General features: G+C 38.2%; 1 protein-coding gene across 1 annotated transcript in view; it reads right to left on the reverse strand.

Annotated features, from left to right (window-relative positions):
- RSRC1 (arginine and serine rich coiled-coil 1) overlaps positions 1-14,428 on the reverse strand; it is a 174,561-nt gene that overhangs the window by 153,446 nt on the left and 6,687 nt on the right. Inside the window, exons 2-3 of the mRNA XM_086618401.1 lie at positions 12,419-12,613; positions 9,388-9,513 (exon numbers count right to left, since the gene is read on the reverse strand). Of these exons, the coding sequence (XP_086474527.1) occupies positions 9,388-9,513; positions 12,419-12,613 (321 nt within the window). The remainder of the gene's footprint in view (positions 1-9,387; positions 9,514-12,418; positions 12,614-14,428) is intronic.

Below are 14,428 nucleotides of genomic sequence, written 5' to 3' on the forward strand. Positions count from 1 at the left end.
AAGGGACTGTCAGGAAAGTGTCACAGTACCCCGACTTTAATCAGCTTAATCTGGCATGAACTTGCTCCCAAAGCAGGCTTTGATCACATCAACAAAAACTGCCAGCTGCCTATCTGGATTTTGAAGTATGATTGATTTATTTGGGATAAAATTTGTTTGTACAAAGGTACCAAAAATACTGCATGCAGCAGCTACTGTCCTACTCAGGAAGAGAGTAAAGCCCTGCTACTGAGCAACAGCTTCAGCTGAAATCTTGGACAAAAGCAACCACCAAAGAATTCCAGGGCATGAATGCTGATTTGTACAGAAGAGCAATGACCTCTAAAAACCAAAACAACAACAAATCCTCTACAGCAAAAGTCAGCAACTACCATCTCTGCCACAAAGCTGGATTTTGAATGGCACACAGCACAGCTAGGAGCAAAGAACCACAACACCTTGAGAAAAACAGCTAAGAAAAGCAGTGGCTCCCACGAAGTTCCAGACTAGCTTCCAGCCACAGAGGCAAGACGTTACTGACGAATAACATCTTACCTCTCTGCTAATTAATTTATCCCAGGACCTGATATATTTCTAGCAACATATTTAACCACAGCATACTTCAAATGCTGCTGACCCCTGATCCAAGGTGCCTGGTTGTAAGAACAGAAGTCTTGTTATAACTGCCCCTCATGTAACTTGAACAAAACAACACAAGAGTAACACACGAAAATAATCGAGAAGGACTATGGTAACCAATCCATTAATACATAAAGCAAACACGGCAAGGAATCCGTGGAAGAAACAGCAATCCATCATCAAAACCATCGTGAACAGGGAAGCTGAATTAAGGTTGTACATACAATCTTAACTCTGGCACATACAGCTTCAGCAAGGTTGACTTCAGGACATTCAACAAAATTCAGGTTGAACTGATGAAATACATGGGGTTGACAGCTACTTGTATTCTACCGTTACAGGGTAACTGTTACTTTTCCTAAGGTTTTTTTACATTCTGATGAGTCCCATAGAAAAGATACAGTCAAATGCTTTTCAGCAGAAATACCTGGTTTTTGCCTGCATCTTTTTAAACTAGCTTGTTACTGTCATATGTTATTAGAATTAGAAAGAATGAAAGATAGGAATAAACAGTAAAGTGTTTCTACCAAATTCTACAATTCTGTGATTCTGTGACTCTGATAATCACGTTCTAGAAACTAGCACTGGAAACAGCAGCAATGGTCTTATATTACCAATGCATCTTTAAGACATCTGCTATACGTTGGTTTGCATAGCTGCCTCTAGAAACATGAGCTCTTCAGCAAAAAATAACAGATTCTATCTCATGGCCAGAGCTTTGGTAGCAGAGAAAAAGAGGATTAAAAAAATAAATAAATAAAAATACATAGTAGTTTAGAATGTAGACACACTGAAATCAAAAAGCCAATTCGCCACTAAGAGGAATCATATTCTTCTTGTCTTCTTGAGTACCTTTTCCTAAACAGAAAACTGAAGCATTAAAAAAAAAAAAACCACAGACACAAAAAAAAACCAGCAACTTACAAATACACCTTTTCCCAAAGGGAGGAATAAAAGGTTTTAGAAAAAGAAGAAGCTATACTTAAAACGCATTCTGTGTACATAACACCTGGACAGCTTTAGGAAAAAAAGTTTACACGCAATTAGACTCAATACTTAGCTCTAAATGAACAGCACTTATGCATTCATATCTTTTTAAGGCTGTTTTTTTATACCAATGAAAGGCATCAAAGCGACTGTCACTAGCAGCTATCTGGCCTTATTGATAACTTAAGGGCCCTTGGCATTGCCTTGTGAAGTTTAATTTCCCAAAGCGGTCAATTAGATCTCGGTAATGTGCTCATTGGTGGGTTATTGCTCCAGGATATCTCCAGTGCTACTTCTTCACCTCTATTTTTCCCAGTACAGTCCTGTAGACAAACTGTTAAGTTTGAAAAAAGTCAGTTATTATAGCTAAAAAAAATATTTTTGGAGGCGATTAGTGATACAACCTGCAATGCAACAAGATCCTAAATAAAAACTGCAGGTTTTGATTTACTGGGGGGGGAAAAGAAATATAACCTGACATTATCATCCACAGAAAAACTAAAAATCACATGAGCAAACTCAGTAATCTGAATTTCACTAGTTCTTCCCTGCCCCGAGCCTTTATTTGAAGTTTAATGAAAGAAATACTACAATATCTTAATTAAATATACATTCTAATGGACCAAAGACTCCAAACTTCCTCTTCCCTACCAGTAAGAGAGACAAGTATGTAATATTTACACAGATTCCCTATGTAATTATGTGGGTCTGTACTGCTAGTTGCACGTGAGTGTGTTAATTTGCATGGCAAGGGCAGAAGAAGAATGTACCCTAGGCAGCAGATCAAAACTTTAAAAGAATCATAATTCCAGTGGCTACTACTAGGCAAAAAAATAAAGAACTAATGAAACATTTCAAAAGAAATATTCTGATTAAATAGCACTGCTTGATTTCTTATAGAACTTTTATCTGCTTCTCTTTGGAAAATTCTTGGATCCATTTCCAAAGGAGGCATTTCCAAAGCATTTTGATAGATTAAGACAGGTTTTCAACCCTGTCTGACAATACGCGCCCAACCTCGTTCTTCACAGTTGTCTCGTCATTTCTTGTTTCTTCCAGCAAACACACAGGAAGAGCTGTGCTTGCACCCTCTCCCCACACAGCCATCTCATTGCTCTAAGTCAATCCTGCTATTGTTAGTCAAACTTCACTTCCTAATTCCTTCCATCTCCTTCCCATCGGGCAATAAAACTCAGATTGTCTGATGTCTGTAGGATGGTCAATTCAGAAACCCCCCCAATTTCTTTCCTAAGCCTTTCCTCTCCCCAGGGCAGCTAGTATCACCTACGTTAACACTTACTCCCACAGGCAAGACCTCTACTCTTCAACTGAAACCAACTTCAACTTGAATCCATACATCTGCATCATATCTAAATTCAGCCTTTCTTCATAACATTCTTAAAAATCAGTCTTCTAAGTCCACACAAATGCAATTCATCTTATCTGTGGGATGATCTTTGCCCACTACTTGAGCCATTCCATCCTCTTCTCTTTTGCTTTTAATTAATCACTCCTCTACCTCCTCCTGCTCCTCCATAAACTCTCATTTGCAAGGTCCCTCACGGTTTTGCTCTTTGTTTACCTGCCATTCTCTCTTCTACTAGGCATTGCTGCTGACATTAACATCTACCTCAAAACATCCATCCCTTTTATCTTCCTCTCTCTTAAGAACCTTGATTTTCTTTTCAGGCCAATGCTGTTCTAGAAAATCCTTCCTGAACCTGTTCACAATTAAAACTCTACATTGTAATCTATTAGAAGCTCCCTGTTAACGTGTGCTAACCAGAACAGATACTGCCCGTAGCTAAAAGGAAGTCCTGACCATAAATTGGTATGGATTATGTCTTGACCCAATGCTCGTTAGCTGTAAGATCTGACAGGCCAGGGTTTTAATTTGGAAAGACTCTAACATTAATACCACCACACTAAAATAATACGACGCACGGAACTGAAGGCAGACCCATTCCTATTCACTACTCCAAGTAATGCAAATACAAAAGCATGCGATGGTAATACTGTTTACATCTTCAAAAAGTCTTACAAACACCATTTCACTGTGCAACATCAAGTCTTTAGTAAAATATTTGCTAGTAATGGTTTGGATTTATTTTTAAGACGACATTAAAAAAGGAAATTCTCAAAGACTAAAAAAAAACATCATGCAAAAGTCAACTGACCCTTGCCAGTACTAAAAACTGAAACCTGCAAAAATCTTAAAGATCCTCCCTATACAGTGGCACACTAAAAGAACACAGGTGAACAACTGATACATAGCAAGGATTTACAGCTTGCTCCAGCCACCAATAAGTGTCTGAAAAAAGCTACGACCTTTTTGAGAACAGACCAAAGCCAGTGGAAGAATCTTTAACTTCAAGGTAAGCGTTGTCCAGTGTTGTATTTGTGTTTGAAGCAGCAGTGTTGAAAATGCATTCAAAAAGGGGCAGAGGGGGAAATCTTTTCTTCTAAGTCCATCATCACCGTGTGTCATAAACCAGGCAATGCAAATTACATGATCTTTAGAGCTCACTAAGTTTGTGCACCTGACTATTCAGTATGTATACCAACACAGCACTATTTTAAAGAAATCTGTGGGGGTTTACTATTATTATTACTATTAATTACTATTATTATTACTATTAATGACCCTTTTCACACTGTATTTCTCTAGAAATGACTCGAGGACCTTATTCTTAAATATTGCAAGCTATAAATGCTAAATGTGAAGAATTCTGGCAAGCTGTGAGGGTTGAACCTAAGTTAATTCTAGTTGATATTGCTAGGATAACAGCAACTTCAGTCAACCATGTTTTTTTTAAACAAAAAAAACCCAAACAAGTCTACTTCTTATGGGTGGCTTTGGAATAGCTGGCCCCACCACTGGACTGCAGTAAGATGCACACGTTTCAGTGTTAAACCAATTAGACTGGAAGGATGGTAAAGAAGTAAAATGTAACCATGTAATCCCACGGACACTGAAAAACAAAAAAAAAAAAAAACAAAAAAACAACACATTGATCAAACACTTCCTTCAGTGCCAGTCCAAAGTGATCAATTTACAAATGGGATTACTGCACCCACGATATTTTCTCTTCTTGGGTATGAAGAGATGCACTGGCTGCTATTGTGGCAATCTTTAAGTCGAACTGTGATAACGACATTTCAAGGCAGAAGTTTTCAGTTTAACGCAAAGGGAAAAGCCAAAACCACTTGGCAGACAATAAAAACAAACTTGTATATTTAAAGGCAATTACAGTGAAATACTCTATAAATCACGGAATTGTAGGAAATCAAGGAATAAAGATGAACGTCTTTTGGTTAATTCTCTTTAAAGCTACATGAATTAAAAGATTTGCATTACGAGTTCCGATGTAAAGTAAGTGGTTTCATACACGATTAACTTGCAGAGCAACTGCAGTGAAAACTCTAAAAATATTAGCAAGACTCTATCCACACAGAAATTATATGAAATCTGAGTTTCTCCATTCCAGGGAAGCATAATATTCTAATAAGAACTATCCTAATCTTCGCCCAGCAATAATTTCGAGATGATATTATTATTCTCATTTCCTTGAATAATATCCATACTCCAGGGCCATTTTCCTTCTCATATTCAATATCATGCATGCTTGTATCAAGATTCCTTTCTTCATATCCTGTCACAGTATCAATCACTGCCTCCTGTCCACTCAATCCACTTTTGATTTATCAGCCGCCGTCTTTCTGGACTCCATAACTCGACCCAAACCATTTTAGCAAGACATTGACAAATAGCACCCAGTATCACATCAACCTGTTCCACTTAGTAAACTAAGAAACAGTAACTGTGACATCTCTGCATAAGTATTCCATTCTATTCCCCAGACTGATGTATATTAATGAGGAGATGGTATTTGAAATGCTTCTTCCACATCAGCATCTAATATGATCAAATTAGGAAATGGGATGATTTATTAAATTCCGCGGAGCTGAAATATTTCTTTATATCACTCTATGTGTGGTTTCAGAAAGTGAGCTGTTGCTTTCAATTTTTCTACCGAGGATGTGCCTGCATTTCACAGACGAATTATTGTCTTTAAAAAGATTGCAAGAAGGCGAAATGTTATTAAGCAAATGCTCAGTAAAACAAACTAAATCGGTTTTAAAATTCCTAATTTAATGTAAATCTTGGTTGTTTTGCTGAAATTCAGTTTGTGATCTTATTAAGTCCTATTTGCATTGTACTATCTTGCTGTAGGACAGCTTTAAATTTATAGCATTACTAGGAGGCCCCAGTTTTTCGACTCTAAAAAATGCACCTAAAGTAAAACAGTTGTAATAGGCACAAGTTTTATTATATTCTAAAACAAAGCACAAAACCCCAATCTTTTATGTTACAAACAGTCCCTACTCAAAATATTTTTTAAATATGTCATTATAAAAATCTAACTTTTCAAATTAAAACTTGACATTTCAGTATTTTACACAGTTGGAGCTCTGTAAATCATTCACTCAAATAAAATGTCTATGTTAGACAAGTTATTTTCAAAAATTACATTACGGTCACAAATACTTTTACCAACATTTTCACTACCTTGAAAAATAAACTATCTTAATTTGATGGGGGACTGTGGAGAAAAGACATTATGGGATACAGAATTTGTGCCATCTGCGTAACTTATACCAAAAACAAACCCAGTGTTTTTGGTATAAGTAGAATCCTAGAATGGTTTGGGTTGGAAGGGACCTCAAAGATCATCCAGTTCCAACCCCCCTGCCATGGGCAGGGACACCCTCCACTACACCAGGTTGCCCAAAGCCCCATCCAACCTGGCCTTGAACACTTCCAGGGATGGGGCAGCCACAGCTTCTCTGGGCAACCTGTGCCAGTGCCTCACCACCCTCAGAGGGAAGAATTTCTTCCCCATATCTCATCGAAATCTGCCCTCTTTCAATTTAAATCCATTGCCCCTTGCCCTATCACTCCATGCCCTTGTAAAAAGTCCCTCTCCAGGTTTCCTGCAGGCCCCCTTTAAGTACTGGAAGCACTGCAGATAAGTGCTTAAGATAATTAAGCCATGCAGATAAGATCATCATCATATAAGATACTATGTAATGGATCTTAACTTCCAGCATGAAACTAGTTTTCTAGTGTCTGTCCCATTCCCATTGGGGAAAAAGTAAAATCAAATCATTACAGTTGCTCAGGCCCTAAAAGCAGTACCCTGAAGGTACAGCAGCCACGTTCCCAACACAAGCAGCACAGAGATGATCCTCCCTTTATTGCTGCGTCTCATATTGCTGCTTTCCAGGTGGGTCAGTGGATTTTACTCCCTGCCACTGGCAATTCAGGAGTCCGAGATCAACACGAACACCGCAGTGGGTAACACACTCTCTCCTACGCCAACGCACGGTGACTGCCCAAGGTACTTCTGATAACTTCATTAGCTGGTTCACATAAGTGTTTTCTTCACTACTTACCTTTAAAAGTCACATGAAAATAAGCTGCCCCACGCCAAGCAAAAGTTTAATGAATTACACGTGCCACACATTTTTCTTACGAAAATTCTACTTCAGTGCTACAAATACATACGTTTCCTAATACAAATATTGACTCTCTGAATTTAACAGCTTTGAAGGGATTTTTCTTGTCTGACCGCTTTTTTAACTCATTTCAACTTCTGGTATCCACAAGCTCCATCAGCAAGGGCTTCCACAGCTGGATTATGCAATATGCAAGAACCACCTCCTTTTGTTTGACTGGGATCTGCCACCAGCTGACTTCGCTCACTTGATGCCTGCCCCAGGTCTTACACTGGAGGAGGCAGGAAACACTCATTTCTTAATCATCTTTTCATGACATTAATTTTTTTTTATTTTTATTTTTTAATACCCCTCCATCACATTCCTTCTTTCCCCCACGATCCCTTTTCCAGCCTGAAGAATCACAACGTACTCACTCCTCTTAGGCAAGCGGTTCGTACCTTCGGTCGGGTGCACACGACAGATTTTGAGATAGCAAAGAAAGGAATTATTTAGCATCACTACGACTGCCTCAGCACTAGGAAACAGGGAAAACACAGGCCTCTAGTAGCAGCTGTCTGCAACCTGTTTAACTCCTCTCCAGAAATGAGACTAACCCATGGCTTCCCTGTGTAGCATTACAGCAGGGAGCAGACTTGAAAAAAATTACAATAAAGGATTCAACGTGCCCTGTTGGGTTCAGTTTTATGCTTTTAACATTTTAGTTTTATGCTTTTAACACACCAAAAGACTCTTCTGTTATAATTTAGGATGTTATTTATAAACATTTTCCCTGCAGAACCATGTCTGTGAATAGTAACATTATTTAAAGTGATGTGCAGCTATACCTTCATAGCTATCGTACTGAAAAGCTAGTATATTTTATACATAGAATATTTTACACACATAACTTCCTAGCACAAAATTAAATAAACAGTAGTCATGTTTTTAAAGTTTTTAGGTGCATAATTTTCATATATTGCAATGACAATAGAATTGCAGTAAACTCCTTGGAAAAGATGACCATCAGACCATGTCTAATGAGATCTGCAATTTATACTCACTACAATAAAACCACAAGCTTTAAATCAAGTTATCACATTTCCTAATGTTGAGTATCTGACATACTGGAAAACACCTTCATTTTCAGCTTATTCTTTTGAGGGTTCATTGTTTTAAAACGGATTTTGTTAGCAGAACAGTGGGTATTTGCAGAAATGTTTCTGTGCACAGCGCAGTAGCTTATCTGGGGTCTACAGCTCAGGTGTAAGTATACTCAAAGAGAGATCAGACAGTTTAAATAATCAAATTGCTACTACAAAGGCACTGGAGCAATAAGTGCCCAGGCAACTATTATAATGAACAGCTGTGAAAAAGTCAGGAGAGAATACAAATAAGAGAAAGCGAAACGTTCACGTCTTTCAACAGCAATTTTTCAACACTTATATGCAACAGCTCCATCGATTTGGTACATGAAAATAACATGTTTTACTAAATTCTTGGTGCAGGTACACAAAATTACCTGGCTGAAGAGCCTTAAACAGATACTGAAAAAGCTTTGATCTGCCTGATACACTCAATAATTAATTTAAATTCAGTAGAAAATGCTAACAGTAATTCTGATATCCGAGGATAGACTTTATTTAAACTCGTTAACTGAAAAATACACACACGCAAAAATTCAGCTTCTTTTAACTACAAAACTATATAGCAGATTTTATAATGCAATTTGCAACATCTGATTAAGATTTAAATATTTAAATTATGTTTATTATTGAAATAATAATAATTGTCACAATCCAGTTTATCAAAAATTTCAGCACCATAGATATCTTCAAATATTAAGAAATATTTGCATAACTAAATACTCATCTCTTTCCAAAGGAAACACAGATGAGAAAATAACAGTTTAGTCTGATCTTCAGGGAGCCAGAGTTATGGAAAGGAGTTACGGAAATCAGTAATCCAAAAAAACTCCACAAGAAGTTTTCAGATGATTACAGTTAAACCAAGGTGACTTTATGTATGTTTTTTGCACTTGGTCAAATGCAAAATACATAACCTATCTTCAAAACCAACTGTTCCACCAGTGTAATTTAAAGGTACACCAAAAGCACAGCACACAGATTTCAAATTAGGAAAAGTTTCAAGTGACACATCGTTTAGATGATCACTTGCAGCCAGTTTTTCTGGTATATTCCAAACTCAGTAACTATACGGAGATTTTAAATGAATGTTGTTACAGTAGAAATAATAATTCTTTTTCCTACAAAAGAGTCTTACCTTCTTGTTCTACTTTTGGATCTCGATCTTTGAGCCCTGTAGGATTTGCCTCTGCCCCTTGATCGGCTACGACTGCGTTTTCTTCTGGAACCATATGAAGAACTACTGCTTGATCTGTGTCTGCGTCTGAAACAAAACCACGCTATCAGTATGCTCCTGCTTTGAAAAAACAAACAACCACCACCAAAAAAACAAACAGGACCAAAAAACCTAACCATTTGCTGAAAAGGGACATACAAACTTATGGGTTTTGTATCGTAACATGTAGAAGCCCCAAATACCACTAGTCCACGGTACTAAGTAATTCACATCGAGCTTAGATTCTAAAGTATACATCTGAAGACAGAAAAAGGGCAGAAGGAGAAACAAAAGTCAACTGATTTGCCCCAAATCGTGCAATACCTCAAGGGCAAAGCCAGGAACACAACCCAGCTCTCAACTGGTTTTAGTCCCACGACCAGCTCACTCTCTCTTTGCCAAATCTAGGGTTGAAGAAACACTTGGACCTACACTCTCAGCAGGATTTACGCAGAAATGGCATAAGGGGTATAACTCCAGCACTAAGTATGAAATTCATAAAACGTTATTTCTGCATTGCTGCTCTACACAATTATTTCGAGACATACTATGTACATTCATAAAACAAACACAAAAATGTATTTTAAATTATGGACACCTAAAAATATTTTACATATCTCTCCATATATAAATTTATAGATGTGTTATCTCAACTTTCTTTTCTTTGATGCAAGCAGTTCCCTCTCTCTTTTTTGGTTTGTTTTGTTGTTTTGGTTTTTTTTTTAAGTACAATTTGTAATCAAATAATCAATATTAATTTATTCCATCTGAGCTTGGAAGTTTTCTCCCGAGTTCAGTCATGAGTCAGAACGGTCTCTTCCTTTCCCTCTCCCTTCCAACCTCCCCATTTCATTCATTCAAACAATAAATTCTTACACATGTAGGAGAAAGGTGAAAGAACACATACATAGTAGACACATGAATTAAACCAACTAACCCCAAAACTGTGGGAGGGATGCTTTCCAATTCTTCATATTTTGCCAAGTTTCCTCTCAGTATCCACCTCCCTGACAGCTACCCAATTAACAATTACAGTCCTTACGAGAACCTCCCTATTCCTGGTCTTTCTTACGTTTGAGTAATATTGAAATACACCACCTAAGAAAGATTTCTGTAATTCAGGATGTAGTCGATGCGACACGTGCTTCCCTAGCAGAAGGGAAAAGGTGCTGGATCACATACAAGTAGTGCTGCAATAATCCAAATTGGATATATGGGTTAACTATTAAAGAACAGGTCTCCATCTGAGGAAGGAATGCAATCATAGAATCACAGACTGGTTTGGGTTGGAAGGGACCTCAAAGATCATCCAGTTCCAACCTCCCTGCCATGGGCAGGGAAGCCCTCCACTACACCAGGTTGTCCAAAGCCTCATCCAACTTGGCCTTGAACGCTTCCAGGGATGGGGCATCTACAACTTCTCTGGGCAACCTGGTCCAGTGCCTCACCACCCTCAGAGCGAAAAGTTTCTTCCTTCTATCTAATCTAAATCTCCCCTCTTTCAGTTTAAAGCCATTGCCCCTTGTCCTATCACTACATGCCCTTGTAAAAAGCCCCTCTCCAGCTTTCCTGTAGGCTCCCTTTACGCACTGGCAGGCTGCAATAAGATCACCCGGAGACCTCTCTTCTCCAGGCTGAATGAAGATGAAGCACAGTAATTGTAGAGACTGCTGCTTTTGATTTTTAAGGGTCAGGGATAAATCCAGCAGGACTCCAGCACGTAATACTGACTTAACTGCCAGAAGCAAATGCCCTAAACTAAGGGCAAAGCAAGGTGCCAGCCAGATCCTAAAAGCAGACACTTTCGTCTTTTCTGGATTCAATTTAAATCAACTGGTCTTCGTCCAGACTCTAATCTCCCTTCAAGCTCTGTTTTTATCTGTGAGATAGCCATGCCTGCACTGGACTAAAGAGATTCATAAAGCTGCATGTCATCGGAATATTGTTGGCATCGACGCCCATGTCATCTCCCTGTGTCCCCTAAGGGCTGCGTGTAGACGCTAAGCAGGAACAGAAGAAAGGGGGGGATGGAAATAAACAAATAACAAACCCCCCAACAACCAGCCAACCTGCCCTCATTGACACACTCTTCTGCCAGCTAAAGACAGGTTTGTCATGAACAGTTCCTAATATAGCTACAGTGCAGCTAGACACAATGGACATCTCCCAGCTCCACTTAATAATAAGTTGACCACCACCCGTTCAGTTTGACTCCAGGATCACCACAAGTCAGACTGAGAGACAACCAGGATATCCAAAAACATCAGGTACTGAAAGGGGTCTCTGACGAAGGAATTACAGTGTTAGGTCAAGAAAAAAATTGGTATATACAGCCACAGGAGCTGTGTTCTAAACACCTGTGACTATTCTATACACATAAAAACCAGCAAAAATAACGGTGACAACTAGCTGTTACAGCAAATTTATAGACCTGCTGTAAAAACACCCCAAGTCTTTCTATTGAGAAAGTCTACTTTGTTGCCTGGAAAGACCTACTTGGTTTATCAAAACAGAAAAAGGTAACACAGAATAGTACATAATAGTTGAATGAAACGACTTTTCAAACTGACACTAACATATAAACGATTATATTTCCAAAAAGAGATTAGAAAATTAATATTAAGGAGGAGAAAGAAAAAGTTCTTTTAGTTGGTTGGTTTTTTGATTGTTTTAATAAGGAAGTTACCTTTGGATCTGCGTATACACTGGGTTTGTGTTCTTGGAGGAGGGGAAGGAGTTTGGTTTTTTTTTGGTGGTGGTGGTTTTGTTTTTTTTCTTTAAATGTGAATAAAAATATTGCCACATCTTCCAAGATTCAGAGCAAACTTTGCTATAAAATTCCAACCTAGAACTGACTACATATTGGATTCAAACACTTCCAGCTTTGTACAATAATATGAAACAGCCCAATCTGTAAACAACTGCAACAGATAGTAAATTACTACAGACGCACCTTTTCTCGTAAGAATGTGAACGAGACTGGAGATCTCGAGACCGCGACGTCGACCTCGATTTCCTTCCTGATTTTTTACGGTTGTACGTTCTGCTGTCTGAAGAGCTACTCGAAGACGAACGCCTGCGGTGTTTCTTCTTCCTCCTGCTTCTGTTCTCTTCTTCTGTGTCCGAGGAGCGACGTCCCATTTTTAAACTGTGTAAAACCAAAAATTCTCAACTGTAAGAAAGCCTCGTGTCTACATTACATTGTTACATAAACAAAACATATAGGTGTGTGCATATATAAATATATCATTGTACCATTTTGAAGGTTATCACGTGAATAGAAAGTTTGGTTTGCATGCAAACATAAAAAAAAAAAAAATCAAGATTTTAATACAAGACGTCAACAAATTCATGTTACCAAGTAACTTGAAATTTACAGTCAGCAAATTTGAAATCATTTATTGTAGTATCAAATATTTGTTGTAAATTTTCACAAAAGATATTTCACAACCATTTAAACAGATAAAATCATTTCTACATCAGAACGTATTTTCATTTTAGCTTATTTTTTACATTTTTGCCTTAGATGGTAATTTTTCCGAAACTCAGGGAATAATGCGTAAGATGCTTCCAATATCTGATATTTCACTGTAAGCTGCTATGTAATCAGTAATGCAGCATCTTTAATATGTTTAATTTACAGTTGTAAAAGATCCATAAAACTTACACAACCGACAGAATAGTCGATTGATTTCAGTTACTGATGTGACTCGCTTCATGTGTTTTTAGACTGTGCAATTAAAATTATGATTTTATCCAATGTTTTATAATTAAAATATGCATTGTGAAAAAAAAAATAATCTATATTTTTAAACTCATTTAAACTAGAGGTAGGTTGACTTTGGCCCTCAGATTAGATCCACTCAGCTTTAAATCACTTTATTCCAAAAATCAGAGGTATAAATACCAAATTTATTTGGTAAATAAATTCTTGATGGCCAATGTATTTACTTGGACAAAGTTTACAGATTTTGATAAAAGATTTGAAAAAACGAGGGGTGGGGAAGCCTGCCATTCATTTAATTGTTGCAGAGACTATCATCTTCATTTGGAAGACCTAAGAGATCAGTTTCATTGCTTCACAATAAAAGAAACGTCGTATTTCTTGACTTTTTGGGCTACAAAAAGTGCATAAAACTATTTTTCTGTCCCAGCAGTATCAGCTCCATCCACCCAAGACTTCAATCCCCTCTTCACACACACTTCAGCTCACGGCAGGCAGTAAGAGCCCTCCTGCCCGAGAACAAGCAGCCATTTCACGGCTCCATAGCTACTTCTGCCCTGGGAAAACAGGAATTCCTAATTCCTTAACATTCATACCAACAGCCAGATCACGGATATATTTTGCCACAATACCACCCGACTAACCAACACCGAAATATTACAGGTCCTCATATTTCTGGCACAACCAGGTTGAACTTGTTTGTTTTCTCCATACAAACTTTCACCCTTCCTCACACCTTGTATCACCTACGTGGGCAGCAGACCCTAATCACCAGGGCAGAGACTGGAAACAGAACAAAAGAGAAATTCACCATATAAGTACGTTTGTGCTTAAATTCACACGAGGTCTGGATGCAAATATAAATCTTGATGATGCTAGGCCTTTTGGTCAAAATGCATGGTTGAGAAGAAAAAAAAATATATATATAAATAGTTCCACAGACAAAGTCTCTTAGACATTTTCACCCTCTGGTTCCCAAAAAAGTTGAAACTGTTTCGCACACAATCCCACTCCTACCCTGCTACAAACACCCAAGCAGAGATGGGATTTGCAAAGCCAGCGTACCACGACCAGCCTTCCCGCGGGAGCCTCCCGGGTCACTCCGAAGCACAATAAATACACAGACAACGCTGCGTTTGACACAATTTGAAGGCTGTGTCAGAGATGCAGGTTTGCTCGGAGCATTGAGCCACACTGCTGAAGCTCATCCGAAGGACTGCCAGGACCCCGGAGCCAGGG

Source organism: Tauraco erythrolophus, chromosome 11 (assembly GCF_009769465.1).
Source record: "Tauraco erythrolophus isolate bTauEry1 chromosome 11, bTauEry1.pri, whole genome shotgun sequence".
Taxonomy (NCBI): Eukaryota; Metazoa; Chordata; class Aves; order Musophagiformes; family Musophagidae; genus Tauraco; species Tauraco erythrolophus.